The sequence below is a fragment of the Miniopterus schreibersii genome (assembly GCF_964146895.1).
Source record: "Miniopterus schreibersii genome assembly, chromosome: 2".
NCBI classification, from domain to species: Eukaryota; Metazoa; Chordata; class Mammalia; order Chiroptera; family Miniopteridae; genus Miniopterus; species Miniopterus schreibersii.
In genome coordinates this window covers 28807919-28827803 of record NC_138102.1, presented here as the reverse complement: position 1 = coordinate 28827803, position 19885 = coordinate 28807919, and the positions used below count along the sequence as shown (strand labels likewise).

General features: G+C 37.5%; 1 protein-coding gene across 2 annotated transcripts in view; it reads left to right on the top strand.

Annotated features, from left to right (window-relative positions):
- Positions 1-19885, top strand: part of MYO16 (myosin XVI) — a 474768-nt gene that overhangs the window by 143579 nt on the left and 311304 nt on the right. For both annotated transcript variants that reach the window (XM_081128844.1, XM_081128843.1), the window contains exons 4-6: positions 5544-5687; positions 14271-14379; positions 18827-18951. In XM_081128844.1, the coding sequence (XP_080984970.1) occupies positions 5544-5687; positions 14271-14379; positions 18827-18951 (378 nt within the window). The remainder of the gene's footprint in view (positions 1-5543; positions 5688-14270; positions 14380-18826; positions 18952-19885) is intronic.

Genomic DNA, 19885 nt, shown 5'->3' with positions numbered 1-19885 from the left:
GAATAACTATCGTCCAGGATTCCACAAATAGCGAGTGTTGGCTAGGGTGTGGGGAAAAGGGAGCCCCGATGCACCCTTGGTTAGGTTGTAAATTGATGCAGCCACTAGGAAAACCAATGTGGAGATTCCTCCAAAAATTAAAATTAAAACTGCAGTACTACTCAGCAATTCCACTTTGGGGTATTTCTCTGAAGAAAGTAAAAACATTAATTTGAAAAGATATTTGCAACCCTATGTTCATTGCAACATTATTTACAATAGCCAAGATATGGAAGCAAACCAGGTGTCTATCAATAGATGAATGGATAGAGAGTGTGGTGTATATACAGTGGAATATTACTCAGCTCTAAGAAAGAATGAATTTTGCCATTTGCGACAACAGGGATGGACCTAGAGGGTATTATGCTAGGGGAAATAAGTGAGGGAAAGACAAATGCTGTATAATTTCTCTTATATTTGGAACTCTTATATTTTTAAAAAAAAAACAACCAAATAAACAAACAACAAAACAGAAACAGACACTGTAGATACGGAGACTAAACTAATAGTTGTGAGAGGGGGTGGTTGGGCTATGGGTGGAAAGTGGGGCACACTTCAGTTATAAAATAATGAGTCATGGAGATCCAGTGTCCAGCATGGGGAATATGACAATATCATAACTTTACACAGTGGCAGATGGTTACTAGACTTATTGTGGTGATCACATTGTGAGGTATTTAAATGTCGAATCACTGTGCTGTACAATGGAAACTAATCGATATTGTATGCCAACTATAATAAAAAATGTTTAAAAGTACTGAGCTATGACAGATATGCAAATAAGTCTAAGACATTGTAAATATCAAATGCACGTTAGGGATTAGTACATATAGTACAATGAGGTCGACAGATGAGGGGGAAAAGGGGATAAATATATACACACACACACACATATATATATATATAGAGAGAGAGAGAGAGAGAGAGAGAGAGAGAGCGGGGTGGATGGATAGATAGGTAGGTAGATAGAAAGATAGATAGATAGATAGATGATAGATAGATAGAGAGATGGATGATAGAGTCGTCTTTATCAGCAGAGAAAATCTTAAAGACTAGACAGGAAATTTTTAACAGTGAGTCACGTTGAGGAAAGGAGACAAGATCTTTCATTTTTACTCTTTCCTTTTATAAATGCTTGAACATTTTAAATAATAAGCATGTGTGTTTATATAATAAAAAATTAATACAAATATAGGGCTGTTTTTACTAGAAGCTTAACTTCTAAATGTTTTAATCACTTTCCTACTCATACAAGAAAATCTGGTGCTCTTGACAAGGCTGATCTTGGGCTTCACTCTGTATTTCTCTGGAGCTGTAAGAAGCAGAGATAATTAGCAATTTACTACAGTAAAGGCAGTTCAACAGCTTAACAGCTTTAAAATCGAGGAGTCAATATTATGTTTTGAAAAAAGGCAGAATGCTGGGACTCTAGAGAAAATGTCTGAAAAATATCATTATAAAAACAGTCTAGATGTTAACAAAAATAGCCACTATGTGGAAGTGGCCCACAGTTTGCCTTGCTTACCCCACCAGAGCATCTGGGCAGTGACCACCTAGCTCCATCCTCCTTTGCTTTCCCAGAAATGAAAGAGCAAAAGCTGCAAGGGTAAAGCCTAGGAAAACATGACCTCCACAGGGGCTTTTCCTGGGGAATTTCTCGGGGGATGTGGAATGGGTAACAGGACAGTGCAACAGGAAGCAGAGAGGCAGAGCAAAACGGAAGCAAAGAGATGATGGTGTTGAGAGAGAAAGGGTAACGTGTGGACTTGAGGGAACTTGGGAGGCAGGCTGATTAAGAAGCCTGTCAATTCAGTCCTGGCTTCCTGGGCGGGTGGTCCCTGTAGTCACAAAGGGCTTTGTGCTTAGGAGAGCTTATACTTGGCTTCATGTTCTGCTGCAACTATTTTAAATATATAATAATTTTTGAAGAAGGGACCCCACGTTTCCATTTTGTACTGAGTCCCACACATCCTGTACCTGCTCCTGCTTGGCACTTTGAGAGGTAGCAGATAGTGACAAGAGAGGCTGGGACATACAGGTCCAGGCTGCAGGTAGAGAGAGATGGTGGTGTCAGAGTTCTGTTGAGGGTGACAGAGCAGCTGTCCAGCCATTTATTTGGTATATAAAGGGCCACTAGAAATTGGTCAAAGAGGTAAAGACCAACCTGAATTGAGATGAAGATTTACTAGCTTAAAGGAAATTATTTTTAGGAAGAATTCAGTTTACTATCTAACAATAATATTGTAAGAATATTGTAATAGGAATGTTCAACCATCATAATCTTTTCAGACAAGTGTGATTAAAGGGTATTTATTGCTGTCAAATTATTATTCATAATTCTCTGAAATGTGAATCTAAAAATGACATTATTTGCGAGGGGTTGATATCACTTTCAACACTGTATCCAATTAACTTTTTTGGGGGTAAAATACACTGAAAAGCCACACTGTGGGTATCTTTGAATTGTAAATGTGAATTCCTGAGGTGCAGGGTGAGGGTACCTTGACAGGCACAGGAGGAGGAGGTGTCACATCTTTATTGATTATGCAGTGAGCTATCAAAAAGCCAATGAGAGCCAAATAGAAATTACTTCCATATGAATTTTCTGAAATTGGATCTTGCCCCCAGGTTCCAAAACAATCTATTGAGTTTTCTTATTCTGGTTCTCACCTTGTCAATCATTGTCCCCAAACGTGCAGCTACTGTGGATGGGGTTTCAATTCCTACCATCAGGGCCTGATAGTAGTGACCCTTTGCTCTTGTTACATAAGACGTGAAACATCTGATAGCCAAAGATCCCAGTTCCAAACTGAAGCTAATCTCTCAAACTTCATATGTTGACATTGCTTCAGGTGCTTTCATGCATCCCAATAATCATGCGTGCTCATATCTTCCCCATGTGAAACGTACACTCTAATTTTGCATGTACTTAGTGTATCTTCTTGAGACTATCAGGTAATGGAGAAAGATGGGAATGTTCTTCAATGACTATATATTATGATTGTAGGAACCACAGTTCCTACAGCTTATTATTTTTTTTGTGAAGTATCAGTTCAAATCTTTTGCCTAATTTTTTAAATTGGGTTGTCTTCTAATTACAAAATTTTAAGATAATTAAATAATAATAAAACATAAATATATCTACTTAATCCCATTTGCATGCTATCAATCTGTCCTATGTCAGTTTGTTAGAAGTTTTCCCGCAGCTCACTGATGATCTATCTGTTCATTTATTTAAAGTCATTTTCCTCTCTGTGTTTCATGATGTATAATTGATATTACTGTGTTCAAGTTCATTAATCTTGTCTTCTGCAATATCTAGTCAGTTATTAATCCCATCCAGTAGTATATTTTTCATTTCAACCATTGTATTTCTCATCTCTGAAAGTAAAATTTGAGCCTTTTTGACATCTTCCATGTTCAATAGTTCCCCTAGCTTTTTAAACATACGGAATATAATTGTAATAATAGTTTTAACACTCAGATTTGCTAATTCTAACAGACATATGACTTCTGAGTTGGTTTCCATTGATCACTTTTTCTTCTCATCGTGTTTCCTATGTTTCTGCTATTATATATATATATATATACATATATATATATATATATACACACACATACATATATTATATCTATATGTATAGAGAGAGATATATATATATATATATGGTAATTTTTTTTGGATGCTAGACAGTCAATTCTGCCTTGTTGGGTACTGAATATCTTTGTATTTCTGTTAATCTTAAACTTTGTTTTGGGGGCAGTTAAACTATTTGGAAACAGTTTGATCCTTTCAGACCTTGAATTTAATATTTTTTAGGCGGGAACATAGCCGCATTTAGTTTAGGGATAATATTTTCCCACCCTGGATGCAAGACACATCTGGTCTCTACTCAATGCGCCATAAATTGTGAGTTTTACAGTTAATGGTGGAAACAAGCACTATTCCTGGCAATTTATGAGCTCTGAGTCCTCTTTCTTTTCAGGGGGTTCTTTCCATGACCTTGAGTAGTTTCCTAGAATGTGTGTACTGATCATGATTCCACCGAGTACTTGAGGGGGGCCTCTGCAAATTTTTGACTTTCTCTCTCTGTGCAGCTCTTCCCTCCCCGCTCCTCTGCCCTGTGCCCTCTGGCCATCATGGTCTCTCTGGACCTTTAGTTAAGTTTCCTCATGACCGATCCTCGTCAACCAGGATTCTCCTCTTGGTCCTGTAGCTTGGCAATCCCTCAGGGCAGCAAGTTGGAGCAACAGCAACAGCAGGGCTGCCTTGTTTATTCCCCAGATCTCCTTGTTTGTCTGTTTTTGTTCAGTAGATTGAGGTAGGAAGGTAAATACAGTTTCTGTTACTCAGAAGTAGAAGCCCTCCAGTGAACTGTCTTTACTTTTATTACTCAGTGACTAGGTGGGTACGGTGGCATCACAGTACTCCTGGTGGTGGCATTACTTTGTACACATTTTGAGAAGGGAATCCAAATTATGCATCCAAATTCTATAAAAAGTGTGTATCTTACAACCCAGAAATTTTACTGATAGGTATTTGACCTATTAATAGGTCTGTTTTTAATCTATTTTTACTAATGTGCATTTGACATTAGTATGTCATATGATGCAAATATTAAAAAGTCTTATATGAGGAATGAATAATTTTCATGGCCAGGTACAAAATGACTATGTGGGACTCTACAAAACTTATTGAATATTCAAGATGGTGACAGCAGGGCATTAAACCAATGGCAGGGTGCATCTAAGCGCAACTCCATGGATCATATACCCATGAATCCAGCTCTGACTTATACATATAATATTATGAGTTTTAACTGTAAGTGGTAAATAAAAACTAAGAAGAAAATAAGTTCCTGAGGCTTTGACTTAGTATATTATGGGATATCTATAAAATACAATATTATGCAATCATTAAAACATGTTAGAAGTTTCTTTAATCACAACAGTTAGCTTTTCCAAGATAGCATGTTGTGTAATGCCTAGGTGTCTTATGTAACTAGTTCAAAGGCTGTATATGAGAATGTTGACAGAAGAAGATGGAGACTGAAGAGTCTTGTCTGTCTTGGATAAAATAAAGCGGTAAAACTTTATTGTTTTGGCAGTGAGAAATTATACATGCTTTAAAGGAGAAGGATCATGTTATTAAATCTGTATTTTAGAAAGAGAATTGTGATAAATGGTCCAAGATTTTCTAATAATACTATCTATAAATGAAAAGGACCCAAATAGTGAAATATTTCTCTCTCTATAATACCTTCCCCTTGCTTATTTTTCTTCCCACTGCTCATGGACTCCATTTCCCCTTAGGTCTTACATATGCCCTTTTCTTGTAGATTAGTTGGGAAACATGAATACATTCTTTCCCTTGTTAGATCTACCTCTAAACTTCCAAAATTGGCTTTGAAGTTTCTACCCATGGAAATTTGGAATAAACCTTATCATAGCTTGTTAAAATATTAAATTTTCTTTTTCTTTTTTGTTTTTTTTTTTTACTTTAGTGTGCTCGGTATGATAATGCCTTCATTGCAGAGATCCTGATTGACAAGGGGGTCAATGTCAACCACCAGGATGAAGACTTCTGGACGCCAATGCACACTGCCTGTGCATGTGATAACCCTGATATTGTCCTGCTTCTTGTATTAGTAAGTAAAGCAATTAAGTTTATATTTAAAAAGGCTAATAGAAATACTATGAACATAAGAGAGGAACAAATGAATGAGAAATAGTTAGAGAGCTGGCAGTTAGTAGAATCTAAGAGAGGATGTGGGAGAATTTGGCTTATAAAGGAGATAAACACCTCTTCAAGAATAAAACAAAGATTGAATAAATAGAAAGAAAATTAATAGTTTGCTAGTAGGAAGTTGAAGACAGTAAGCCTGTTGACTTCAATTTTCTCAGTGACGTTGAAGTCCAGATCAACTGCTGAGAAGGAGAGTAAATATTGTGTGTGGTCATGTACCTAAAAAGCTGATAATGAGGCTCTTAGCTCAGTCCTTCTGCCATAGATCTTATCAGAAAATCAAATTTACTCTGAACCATTTGGATTTATAGCTCATTTTCTAGGGAGGACTATAATCTCTTAAAATACGGCAGGGTACCCTATCTCCTAATATTTAACAAATCAAAGTGATATAAAGGGTTATTTATAACTAAACAACGTAATTTTTTATAGTAATATTTCATCCAGGAATAGTCACAGTAACTAATGAGTGAAAGTTTGGAATGGTTTAATCTGGATCTACCAATTTAAGTCATCTAACACAAACTATTTCCTCTTTCAGTTATGACAAAATTGTTGGGTTGCAGCACTTGGCTGCAAAACCCATAAAAATGATCTAGTTCCACAGAGCCCATTAGACATAGTCCATGACACATTTCATCCAACAGGCAATAAAATTGCTAACATCAGATGTTCAAACACAAAAAAGACCAAGGATGGAGAAAATATTCACTGCAATTTCCAGCTTATTCCATTGTTACTGAAGTGAAACAGTGATAAAGATGTTACCAAGCATCTCTTAGTAAATGGCTATCCATTTGCTAATACTTACTCCTAAACCTTCTGATTACAAGGGGTGAAAATACTTAAAAGGTCTCCCCGTACTATGGAATCGTAATAATTCAGCAGTTCACTGTTGCTTGTCACCCCTTTGAAAATAAAACAAATTAAAGTGACACTTTATCATTCATTTATCATTACTCATTTCTTGAAGTTATGTATAATAGTGAAGTTTATTAAATGACTCTGGGATATGTATCAAATCATATCGGCCCAAAATTTTCAATAGGAGGGAGAAAAAGTCTGAGATGATTAGTCAGGAACACAGGGAATCATTTTCCCCAATACAAATGTCATACAATTTTACTCAATTAAATCATTTTTCTTTCAAAATAATTAATGCCAGAATAAAAAAATTGTTTTTTGAGGTTCAAATGCAATGAACTGTTAAAACGTGCAGACTTGTCACGGCTTTAGAACTGCTAATAGAACAGAGTAACTTAGCAGTTGTGGGCACACTGAAAAATTAAATGTGAAAATTCAGATCTGGCGTGCTGCCGAGATATGAAAATCTTTAACCCAAAGTCATATCAGAAAAGAAGTAAGAACTGAACGAGGTTATTCAGATGCCATTCCCTATGAAATCACATTCTGCAAAATAGCAAAGAAAGGTCTATTGTTCCTCTCTCAGCAGGTGATGGAGTAGGTTCTGAAAATATTTTAAAAGCATTTATTTAGGGCACAGATGCAGTGATACTACATGCTAAAAATATATATCTGAACATGTTAAGGTAAATATGGTGTCAAGGTTTTCAGAGAATAAAACCTGACATGCTTTGAGTGGATCGCTTTTCAGTGTGATTTATGCTTGAATAACCAGAAAGCTTCTTAAAATCCAGGAAGTAGAAGTTGCCGTGGAATTAATTTTTAAAATACTAGAAAATAATTTAAGTTATTGAGCACTGGTGTTGGAACATGGCACAAATTAAAAAATATTTTTAAAACTAGATAATGCAGAATGTAAAATAAAAATATATATATATATTTGAGATGTTCAAATAATCAGTAAAATAAAGTGACAGAAAATTCTGAGTTAATAAACATTGTATAATTATAATGTATAACGCACACTCCCTGCCCCATTAGATACATACACTCTGCCCGTGTGCCTGTCTTCCCCCATCGTCATGACAAACTTTTGTCATGTCAGTAGAGATTTCTTTAGTATGCCTGTAAATGCTGTTCACACCCTAGCCACTTGGAATTCTGTGATTACCTTTTCTTTCTTACATATTTTGCTTACTTGACATGGTTTGTCATTTAGCTCCACAGCAATGCTACACATAAATCCTTACATACTCCAGAGTAACCATTATTGATTTCAGGATGTTTACAGATGGAGCTGTGAAAAAGTGTCCCAATATAATTTCAAATGTTATAACAATTTCAATTGTTGTAATACAGTAGGTTTAAAATTGTTTATTACCATAAACATTTACAATGATTAAAATCTCATATTTTAGTATCCCTTGATGACTCATCTGAATCACTTATTACTATAATGAATGGTCAATTCTAACTTTATCATTTTCCCACATTTATTAGCTGCTCTTGTATTGTAAGGAAAAGCTTTTTTTCTCCCCTTTATTCAGGTATTTAGTTGTTTATTGATATCAGCATGAACTCATGGATTCTTAGCTGCAAAGTTACATTACAAAACAAAAAGTTCACTTTTACCAGGTGATGAAAGTTATGGACCAAGGGACATCATGTGTCTTTCGATATGATACAATGGGAGAACATGCCATCCTCTGTGGTTTTCCTGCCAAAAATCTTATTGTAAGGACACATCAGAAAAGATCTTAAAAAAAAAAAAAAAAAAAGAAGACAAAAGAACTGTTCCAAATTGTAGGAAACTAAAGAGAAAGGACAACTAAATGCACTGGGTGACCTTGGAATGCATCCTGAATTGGGGGAAAATACTATCAAGGATATCACTGGAAATGTTAATGCCCTTTGCATATGGGCTGTGATTTAGATTAACAGCACTCATCAGTGTTAAATTTTTCTGATTTTCATAACTTTTGTGCCAGAGAATATCCTTGTTCTTATTAAATGTGTACTCAGATATTTAGGGGTAAAGGGACAGGGTATCTGTGACTTACTTTTCAGTGATTCAGGAGAAATAAAAGAAAGCAGGGGGGAGGGGGAGAGAGGCAAAAGTATAAATAATTGGTGAATTTGTATAAAAGGTAGAGTATTAAGAATATTAGTTTTCCAGGGTTGTCATAATAAGCACTACAAACTGAATGGCTTAAAACAGCAGAAATTTGTTGTCTCACAGTTCTGGAGGTCAGAAGTCCAAAATCAAGGTGTCGGCAGGGCCACACTCCCTCTGAAATTTGTCTCCCCGAGCTCCTGATGGCCCCAGGCATTTCTTGGCTTGTGGCAGCATCAGTCCGATCTGCATCCATCTTCACATGCCCATCTCCCCTCTCTGTCTGAAAAATTATATAGTGGATGCTGTTATCACTGGAATGAAGCTGAAGATCATATATGCATAACCCATAGACACAGACAGAAGTGGGGTGATGGCCAGAGGGAAAGGGAGGTGGGGGCTGGGTAGAGGTGGGTGAAGGGGGGGATAGGGGCAGCTGTTATAGTGTAAACAATAAATAAATAAAAATACAAAGAATATTTTGAAAGCTGCTAAAAATATTGAAATGTACAAAGAATATTTAAAGAAAAGATATTTAAGAATATCATGTCTTAGAAGAGAAAATATAATATTTTAGAACACAGGACACCAGCCATATTGTTTACTTTAGCATGGCATCATCTTTACTTAGCTAATTATACCTACAATGATCCTGTTTCCAAATAAGGTCACATTCATAGTTACTAGGAGTTAGGACTTTAATGTTTCTTTCTAGGTGATGCAATTCAGCCCATAACAGGTATACAGGAGTTCTTTGCACTACTCTAGAAACTTTGAGTAAACCTGAAATTATATCAAAATAAAAAAGTTACCAGAGAGTATTAGCATATAAAAAGTGCTGTTTGTTTATTAAAATGCCATTAGGTACCTCTAATGAAAGTTTCATTAAAAATGTGTGAGAGAATTATTATTTAATCAAACAACTGATAAGTATATCTATTGATACTAAATTATTACATACAGTAAAAGAATATTTGTTCATATGTCACGTGATAGGCAGTAAATAAGATTTCTGTTTGGGGGGAATGATATATTTAAATTCCATTTTCAATACTCGAGGAGCATAGTTTGCAACAAATTGGAAGTTGGTGGCCTCCCAGTGTGAATAATTATAAAGGAAATGTGATTAGGGTGCCTAGTAGGAACTAAACAGTCCTCAATTACAAAAACATTCCAGAAACTTCTGTTGATTTTGCATATGTAACATTGATTACTTTCATTTCCCTGATGAAAACCAATCACTGATTGATTGATTTTCTTGAAGTTAGTCTGAAGAACTTGCCTCAGAGTCTGTATTGTACTAAGATAATATTTTTTTGTTGAACTTTTCTTACTAATGCTAGTTTTACTTAATTTGGAATTTCTTCTTTTATTTAGACAGAGGATAATCACTACTGTCAATATAAGGAATTTGACATCTGGTGATTAAGTGTAGGAATGTAAAACCAGGAAGGCATTTCTCTCTCTCTCTCTCTCTCTCTCTCTCCCTCCCCCTCTCCCTCTCTCCCTCCCCCTCTCTCTCCCCCCGCACACACACGCACACGCACACACACACTCTCACACCCTTCAGAATTAGTACATGGAATATAAATGAATTTTCTTGAATCATGAAAAAAGTATGTATGTCTTCCATCTACCCTCACTCTCAGAATTCTTTTTACACACCCAGTTCCTAACTCAAATGTTTTTATAAAGGATGTCATTCAGTAATTCTAAAATATTACTTAAGATTTAGTAAATGTATAGTGATTGCTAAAGTTATTGTTCCATAAAACAAGTGCAAGCTTGGATATTCTTAGTCCTGTATTTGGAAATCTAGTCTGAGATCTTCAACTAAGCCTGTTTCTCACCCCCTGGACTAAGACAACTCTGTACACAGTCAGAGGCGCAAACCAGCACAGGAGGAAATGTTGACTGTTGGTGTCTCACTCTGAGCCACAGATCCAGGGAAACACTGATTAACATGTGCGCCAGCTCCAGAGCACTCCTCGGGCTTTTATACTCAGAGCTGAAAAACCAAGTAATGGACACTTACATATGGAATCAAATTTGAAATTTTAAAAGAACATTTAAAAAAAGATATTTAAGAATGCCATGTCTTGGAAGAGAAAAATAGTATTTTAGAACATGTTTCAAATTCTCACACTAAAAATGGACAATGTCAAGAGTGATATTTTATTGAATTGAATTATTTGTTGGCTCTCTCTCTGCAAAGTTGAGAAAATTCATTTTATGTTCCTGAGTGGTTCAATGTAAAATGAAACAAAACAATGTGTTTTGTTTTTTTAAGAGCACTAACAAATACCTTATAAATGCTACTAATTCCCAGCCCCTTGAGCCATTTCCTTCTCTGTATGCTAGAAATGAGACCATCCTGATGATATTAAGAGAAGTCTTCTGACATTTTGAGGAAATGTCCTGCTTTGAAAGTGAACAGTGCCTTCTTTCCCATGGGACCTATTAACAACTATAATTGCGCATTAACTTCTAAGTCAGTCTAAGAATAATAATCAGCTATGAATCTTATCAATGGTATTTTTAAAAAATAGATGTACAATTTCAGAATTCTAATTCAAGAAATACAGCTTCTCCATGGATCCTCTAGGACCTATGTTGTTACTGCACATAGCTCGTCCTGTCTGTGGACATCTGTCAATACCAGGCTGTCCGAGGGGTGGGGCAGGGCACCAGGACCACTGCAGGGGGCGCTCTAGCCCACAGAGAAAACTAAAAGGGAGGAAGGGAGGGAGGGAGGGAGAGAGAGAGAAAAAAAGAGAGAGAGGAGTATTTCATAAATGTCATTGTGGAGGCCAAAAGATATTTTTCCTCCCACCTTCTGAGTTCTAGCTGGACTAATCAGATGAACAGAGACAGAGTAACAGTAGAAAATATCCAAAGTTTACTACAGGAATGCACATTCAGGTGGGGGGGGGGCGTGCCTTAAGGATAGAGACACAAAGAACTTTTGGACAGTTGAGGTTTCTATGCCATGCTAAAGCTAAGGAAAAGGGTGGCTGTGGTTTGGGACTTCAAAGGGCAGGAAGGCAGTTTACAGGGAGATGGAAAGTGAATGTTTGGTAAATAAATGTTTGCTGGGCCACCTTTAACCATGAGATGCAGGGAGAATTTGGGGCAAATGGGTTTTGTTGGGTTCCTCTCCGCCTATCACACACAAATTTATATTAAAACGTAGTTATCTGTGAGGCTCTCTTCCTTCCTGGAGCAGGTCCCCTATCTAAATTTCTTTGGGTAGTTGTGGGGGATATGAAAGGTTTTTCCTGAGTCTTTTGCTTCTTTATAACCATCTTAAAAACAATATCCCCAAAGGTGTATTGTGGGGTGGCCACCTCTGCTTCCCTTCATTATGCATGTGGAAAGGTGGAAGGCAGGAAACACAAGTATGCACATAGTGCTTTTGTAATATTATCTATTCCCCCTTGGAAAAAAAGGTCAGAAAACTTACTTTTAAAAATTATTATGAAAATTATAATTTGCCATAATTTTTAGTGATTAGCTTAATTCAGCGTTTGGCTCCATATTTTCAGTTTGTTTTAAAAAATCTTTGTCAGTACCTCATATGTGCCAGGCCCTGGAGTAAGTGTTGGGAATATAAAGAGGCATGAGGTGTGATCTGTGATGAGAAAAGCCCAACTTCTGTGTAGGGAATGTTGCCTGGTAATTTAGCAGCACAGCCCAGGGAGTGATTGATGGAGTGAAATTTCAGTGAATGAGCTCAGCAACAATATTCAGCACCGTGTTTCACTTTCAGACTTTCTTTGAAAGAACCTCATTACTTCTAAGAGTAGACATGTTCTCTCCAAGTGCCCCGCGTCTCTCAAGTAGCTCTCCTATTTATTTTTGTTGTGATTGATAATACATGACTCTTAATGATATTCACCACTGCTTTGTGCCCAGATGTTTGGCATAGATAAGATTCTATCTGAAACAGATATGCACCGGGAAAAAGAATAACTTGATTGTCTCCCACCTATTAGTATTGAAATTGGTGTCTTAATTGATTCTTTAATAATTGATACTTGGGTAGGTATGCAAAGTCTTATTCTTACAGTGGGGGACTAAAGAAATGAATCAGCAAAGTGCATTTCAGAACAGCGCTTCAAGTAATTTCTTTACAAGCTGAATAACAGAAGTGAAATTAAATGCACTAAGAAAATAACTTGAAGCCTTTAGGATCTTAAAATTCTTACTTTCCTTACATAAATGAACATCTGAAATATATAACTTGCTCTGTTCACATAAAGGAGTATCTTTATATGGTTATAGAATATGGAATGTGGTAAACTCTAGATGGTGAAGTAAGCCACATGGCTTATCTAGAAGCCAAATATTAAGATATGGGGCATTACACGCTTTTACATACTTTTTTGTTTTGTTTTTATAATGCATTTAGAGCAGTCTTTTGGAAAACCTGAGGTATAGGATATTTATACACACAAACACGTATGTATACCCACAGAAACACGCAAAAAGAAAATCCCCACATTTTAAAATATTAAATTATGAATGTGACAACCTTTTATGTAAAGTTATGCATTTGGATATTATATGAACTATATGAACTGTATTTATATTGCAATACATACGCTTATTCAGTAAAAAGAATAAGGGGACATTTTCATTTGTTTGGCCTGAAATTTTCATTTAATGACATGTTAATGGTAGGTATGTGGGAAGCCTTGGACACTGGGAACATGTTCATGCCATGCCCTTGGAGAAACGATGCCTGATCAATTAAACCATGCCTGATCAGTTTTATGGAGTGCATCAAATAATGCAAAGCAATGGTGAAACTTATGTGACCAGTTTTTTTAGAGCAAAAACACATCCATTATTGTATTTAAGCTGAGATAGTAAAGGGTGGAGCAGGTGTGCTCAGAGGTTCTTGATGGAGGGGCCTTTGAAGCTAAAAGATGCATAATAGCCATATGTAACATATTCCACTTATTAATGTCTACAGATTATGCTTTTATTTCCTTAGAAAAGTTTCTGGAAAGAAAAAACAACCAGAAGCCATTAGCCCAAGCCTTATTAGAACATCATGGTGTGAGAACAGCTCTCAGATGAGTTTCTGTGGAGAGCAAGGAGTATAAAGATTTTTATAGCATAGTCTGGGGAAGATCAAAGTTCATACAAGAGTCATGGGACACTTCTATTGTGTGAGAAACAAGACAGGCTCTACAGGTGCAGCCAGCACACTGGCCTGAGTGGTTCAGTAGCTATGAATTGGCATTTTGGGTTTAGCAAGAGGGATGGGGAATAGCTGGGATTCAGATCTTGTAAGGGTCAGTTGAACATTTTTAGACTGTCAAAGTTTCTCACAAAGTATTTAATACATTGGTCTTAAAAATAATTTCAGTTTTCTGCTTGATTGTATCTAATGTAGACTATTGTGTATCTGTTATTCTGACTAAGATTGAAAGGAAAGAATTGATCTGCTTTCTATGTTAATAGTGTACATGCAGTATATTTGTTCTTTTTTACTTACAGGCTGGAGCCAATGTCCTTCTCCAGGATGTCAATGGAAATATCCCATTGGATTATGCTGTAGAAGGGACAGAATCGAGCTCTATTCTGTTGACTTATCTGGATGAAAACGGTAGGCCGAGCTTTGGAAAACTAAAAAGATAGATGAAGAGATCAGTTGGTGGAATTAGAAGTGTATTTATTATTTAAATCTGCTTACATGATTTCCTGTTGATGTAGTTTCCCTAGGTTGTGTCAAATGAGTTATGTTTCTGCACTGCATTTCACTCTTCTGCTGCAATGCATTGTTGATTTAGTCAATGCAGTTTAACAAGCCAGCAAAATTCTAGAGGCCAGTAATGAAGGAACATTTTAACAAGCATCTGAAGTCCATAATTAGTGGGACTGGGCTTGTAATTATAATCTCTTCTCCACTGGGAGGAGAAGGGAAGTGAACCAGCACATTGAATTTTGAGGTAACGAGAGCGAGGTCATCGTAAGTGTATTCTCATAGTAGTCATGGTCCTCTTAAGAATTATTCCACGTGGGTGAGGGCAAAGGTCAAGGACAGTTTGCACAGGCATCCCAGCATCCACTCTTGGTGACACTTGGAGACAGAAACGTTATCGGAAGAATGCCCCGTGATCATGGTGCTGGCCTGAAAAGATGAGACTAAAGCCCCAGATGTATTCAATGGCAAAGAACATTTAATTGCACAGACCCAGGGTATAATTTCATGAGTAAGTTCAACATTGGCAAAGTGAGAGGTACTTGAAATCTTGAGCTCGATGTGGTGTTAAAATAAAGAAGTATGCTCTCCTTTTTTTTTCTTTCTGGTATTTAGGAATAAATAAAAACAATGAAATTGCAATCCCTTCAAATATGATCTATCAGAGAAAAAGATGAAAAATTTTAAGAGCCTCACCATGCTTGTGACTCTATTTGTGCCTCTAAGAAAAGCCCGCACATCTGCCTCTTTGTTCCCTGTGCTCTTCACCTCCTCCAGATCGCTTGTATCAAAAGGTTTATTCTGAGGATGGTTTAGAATAATAATAATTAGTACTTAGAAGCCATGAGTTCTTAAAAAAAATAGTCATTAATTCTGAGAGCAAGGTAAGTACTGTTATTTTCATTAGAGCAAATGTGAGCAGAGCTGTGCTGTTGAAGGTCACTGAGTCACGGCCTGGGGACAGAAGCAGCAGGGGGCGCAGGCCCTGTGCTGCAGTCAGTGTTCCCTCTACATCAGTCCCCTACCTGCTCCTCCCTGGGGAAAAACCTGCCACCTGTGCTTGGAGACCCGTTACTTCTAAACAGAAGGAGCTGAAAGTTACGCACGTGCCACTGCTGGGAAGTTTTATTATTTGCACATTTGCAAAACTTGTCCTGTCGTCCCATGACTCTGAATGGGCATGAACTTGACTGTCTTTTATTTAGCTGTGCCAATTCTGTGTGATGTTTTCCTGCTCTTCTTACTGTTCTGGATTTTTAACAGCCATCGTAATAAACGTTTCTCTCGGGAAATTAAAATTAACACTCTATTTACAGAAGAATTAACATTACTTATAAACCTTTCCAGCTCATTAAAGGATTTTGTTTGATAAGATATTGTAGTATTTTCAAAAGCATTATTATCTACCCTATATAAATAAAAATACATGTATTCCTTTGAGAGGTTGCTTTAAAAAACAATTAAGGAAAATAATTAGAGGAAGGTCCTACTCCGAACGGTCAGGAGAAAAATCTGTCACAGTGATGGCTGTCACAGTCAGTTTGTAAAATACATGTTTGCTGGAACAAATTCAATATAGTATCTCTTAAATTTTTAACTCTGTTTTCCATTCGTCACTGCTGTGGCACTGGCCTCTGCCTTCCATCCACCTGCCCCCCCAACCTCATTCGCAGTCTGGTTCCATTTCTGACAGTGTCCCTCCTACTTATGTGTTTCGGCTGCCCCAGTTCCAGTAAATATCGTCTAATTCAATGTATTCTCCCCTTGTTGGTGCACTTTTAGAATTATGTGCTCTGACAGCGTGGGCCAATGTCCTTAGAAATGTCCAATATCACGAGATGGGAATCTTACTGTTTAGCGCCCAGTGTCTCAGCATTGCATTCGTGCAGCTGGGCAGCTGCAGTCCTTGAATTTTCACTCTGCGTCATACAGTTTCAAATCAGGGTACTTACCATGCTGTCACATCAGGACACATGTGACAGGAGGCAGTCGAGGTTATGAGCAAGTTGATTACATGGAAAATCACTGGTCACAGGTTCTAATTGCACTGTCACCACCGACATACACTGTGCACCCGGGCACAGCAATTAACCTCAGCTCACTGCCTGAGCGATCGGGGCTGGAAAGCGAGACAGCGCGGAGGGCGGACTGAGCAGGAGATGCCTATTAGGTCTCCAGTGCAAGGCAATCGCTGGCGTTCAAGGAAATCAATTGATTACAAAATGAGCCAGCAGGGAGAGAAAGCAGTGCAGGGCGAGCTCAGAGTGGCCCAGGGCAGAGAGATGCTCACCATGGCGGCGGGGGCGGGGGGATGTATCTATTATATACATGCATATAGATATATATTCAAGTCCCTGAAAAAGAAAGAAAACAGTCTTGGCTCAGCCTACATCATTGCACTCTGCCCTTTCTCCTTCATTTCAAATCTGTCCTTTTAGAAGAAGTAGCTCATGTTTATTCTCCTGAGTTCCTAATCTCCTCTCAGCCCACGGTCCCCACTGATCCACTGGAAAGGTCCCTGCCAGGATTGCGGTGCCCTCCTGGGCTCCCTATCCAGTGATCACTTTGATGTTCTCTTACCTCATCTCTCTGTGATAGTTGCTGACTCTGACCACACTCTGTTATGAAAATTCTCTCACCTGCGATGATCTTTCCATAGTTTTCCCTTCGCTTGGAGCTTCTACTTAGTTTTCTGTGGATGTGCCACTTGTACATCCAGATACCAAAATGTTGGTAGTTCCCAAGAGCTTTGTCTGTAAGTATCTTCTTTTATCACTTCAGACTATTCTGGCTTATCTCTCCCTCTTTCTTGGGTTGTTACCACCTACCTGTTCCCAAGAATATTCCTGCAGCTTAGATATCTTTCAAGACCCGCAGGCTCGTGTGTGCAATGTTCGGTATCTTGACATGGATATCGGACAGTTTGGAATAACATGACTATATGGAACTTAACCACTGTCCTTTCATACACTCTATATAGGTTCTGTTTTATCATAACAGTCAGGGACCCAACTATCTGAACATCATTTTTTTTTTAAATCCCTCACATCAAATTGTCACCAAATCTGACAGCTTCTGCTCCCTTGACGTCGCTTTAACATGTCCATATCTCTCACCAATTATGCTGTTATACCTTAGTGAAAACTCTGGTCTTTCTATTTTGGAACAGCCTCAGCAACTGGTCTTCTTTCCTCTTGTCCTTGCCGTTTGTTCTTCAGAGGAACCACAGATTAATCCGTCCACAAATGACCATGTCTGTTTCTTCTGCTTAATAAAGTTCATTCAAAGTGTTGTTCTTTCACCATCCTCTTCAGAATCAGCCAGGGTTAGGGTGTCAGTGCATCTCGTTTGCCTTGGACAGTCCCACACTCTGCCTATGGTCAGGTTTGGGGAGAGGGGTTAGGTAGAGGGTTACAATGGCCTTTTGGCTTGGACGTGTTTATTTCTCTTTGCTAGAGACAACTTACTTTATTTGCCTGCTCAACTCTTTTGCCTACTACCAATCTTGGGTCACTTAGGAAATTTACTATGGAGATAAAAATTGGGGTTAGATGCACTTCTAGGAGCTTATTAGAGAATCTTATGCTAAAATCATGGGACGGATCATTTCGTAGTCAGTGTAATGAAAAAATTATCTATAGCAGTAGCATAGAGTACATCCACTACAGAATAAAGAGAAAGTTGAATATTTACAAAAACAACATTACCCGATGAGGTAAGGAAAGTAAAGGTAGGGTCCAGATTGACTTGATGTGTTAGTGTAGTTTCAGTTTTGCACAGGCATCTGACATCACTGCAGCAGATGAAGCTAAAGAGACCAAAAATTACATAGATACAATCAAATGTTATCGGGTGGCAGTAATTAGTATCACATGTCCAGTACTATTAATTAAACTACAGATTTATTCAGATTCTTTCCATTTTTCTACAAAACTCTTTTTCTTTTTTTTCTCTTCCAAGATACTACATTGCTTTTAGCAGCATCTATTTTGGCCAAAAAATCAGAGTGAAAACTATATATTTATAATTTCTTGTAATTTAATTCAGGTACTTTAAAATACTTCGGGCAGTGTGTATTGATTTATACTTAAGTAGATATCCTCTGAGAACCTGCCCTGTGTAAGATATCGTATCACAAATTTGGCATATATTAAAAGGAAAATTATTCAAGACTGCACTCTAGCTGGAAATAGAATGCTTCCAAGAGAAATAATTATAGTGCTTTGAGTGAGAATTCAAAGTGAAGAGGGGCTTCACAGACGAACACGTTGGATGAATATAAGATGAAACTATTTTCGCTCCAACAGCTAAGTATCTCTACACTCTGTTTGAAAGGCTCTTTTCCCCCTAGGGGTGGATCTGACCTCCCTGCAGCAGATGAAGCTTCAGAGACCCATGAGCATGTTAGCAGATGTCAAACACTTCTTATCATGTGGAGGAAATGTTAACGAGAGAAATGATGAAGGTGTAACACTGGTAAGTCACACTGTCGTTGCCTCAGAAATATTGCTTAAGTGGAGAATGTATGGTTATTTCTAAAACATAGAAATGGCTATAGTTAACTTTTAAATAATGTCTTCTTTGATCATAAAAGTAATATATATCCATGGTAGACATTTTAGAAAGCACATAAGTATGCAGAGGAAAATGCAAATCACTTATGCCACCACCCAGAGGAAACTAGTGTTTATATGTTGATATATTTTTTTCCATTCTCTCTTCTATGCATGTTTTCCCTACAAATATAGATGATTTTTTTTTTTTTTTTTGCATTTCTTTGTCAATGTGATTTTAGAGTTGGAACTTAGAGGAGAATGTTTTTATTTTAAGCAAAACAAACTATGGGTTAGTCTGGTGAATGAATTTCTAAATTCAAGGAAACGCCTGTTATTCCTTTTTTTATTGCTAGCAGGCATAGCTGCAGTAAGTTAAAAACAGAACAATTAAATTTGGATTAAAGTTTATATAAGCATAAGTTCAGGCTTCAAAATATGAACATTTGGCCCTATTGACCCATAAAATTTACCTGGACTGGGCATGCAGGGATTAAAATAAATTATGATGGAAATTCATATATTAAAGCTCAGAAAAACCCAATAAACTAGTGCAGCAGCGAGAGTATGAAGCTCTGAAGCACAGGATGCACAGAAGTGGTTGGATCCAGTGACTCAGTTTCTACCATGGAAAAAATATGGTGTGAGATCGAACACGGTAGATTTCAGGCTGAACGGCGGTAAGTGCAATGGCCCTGAGGCAGAGCCAGGTGTGGTGTGACTGAGACACAGCAAGGGGGTAAGTTTGGCTGAGCAGCGTAAAGGAGAGGAGACAGGCAACCAGAATCAGATCACACACATTGCGGGCCTTGGTGAGGGCCGTGGCAGCTACTCTGGGATGGGATCACCTTGGAGAG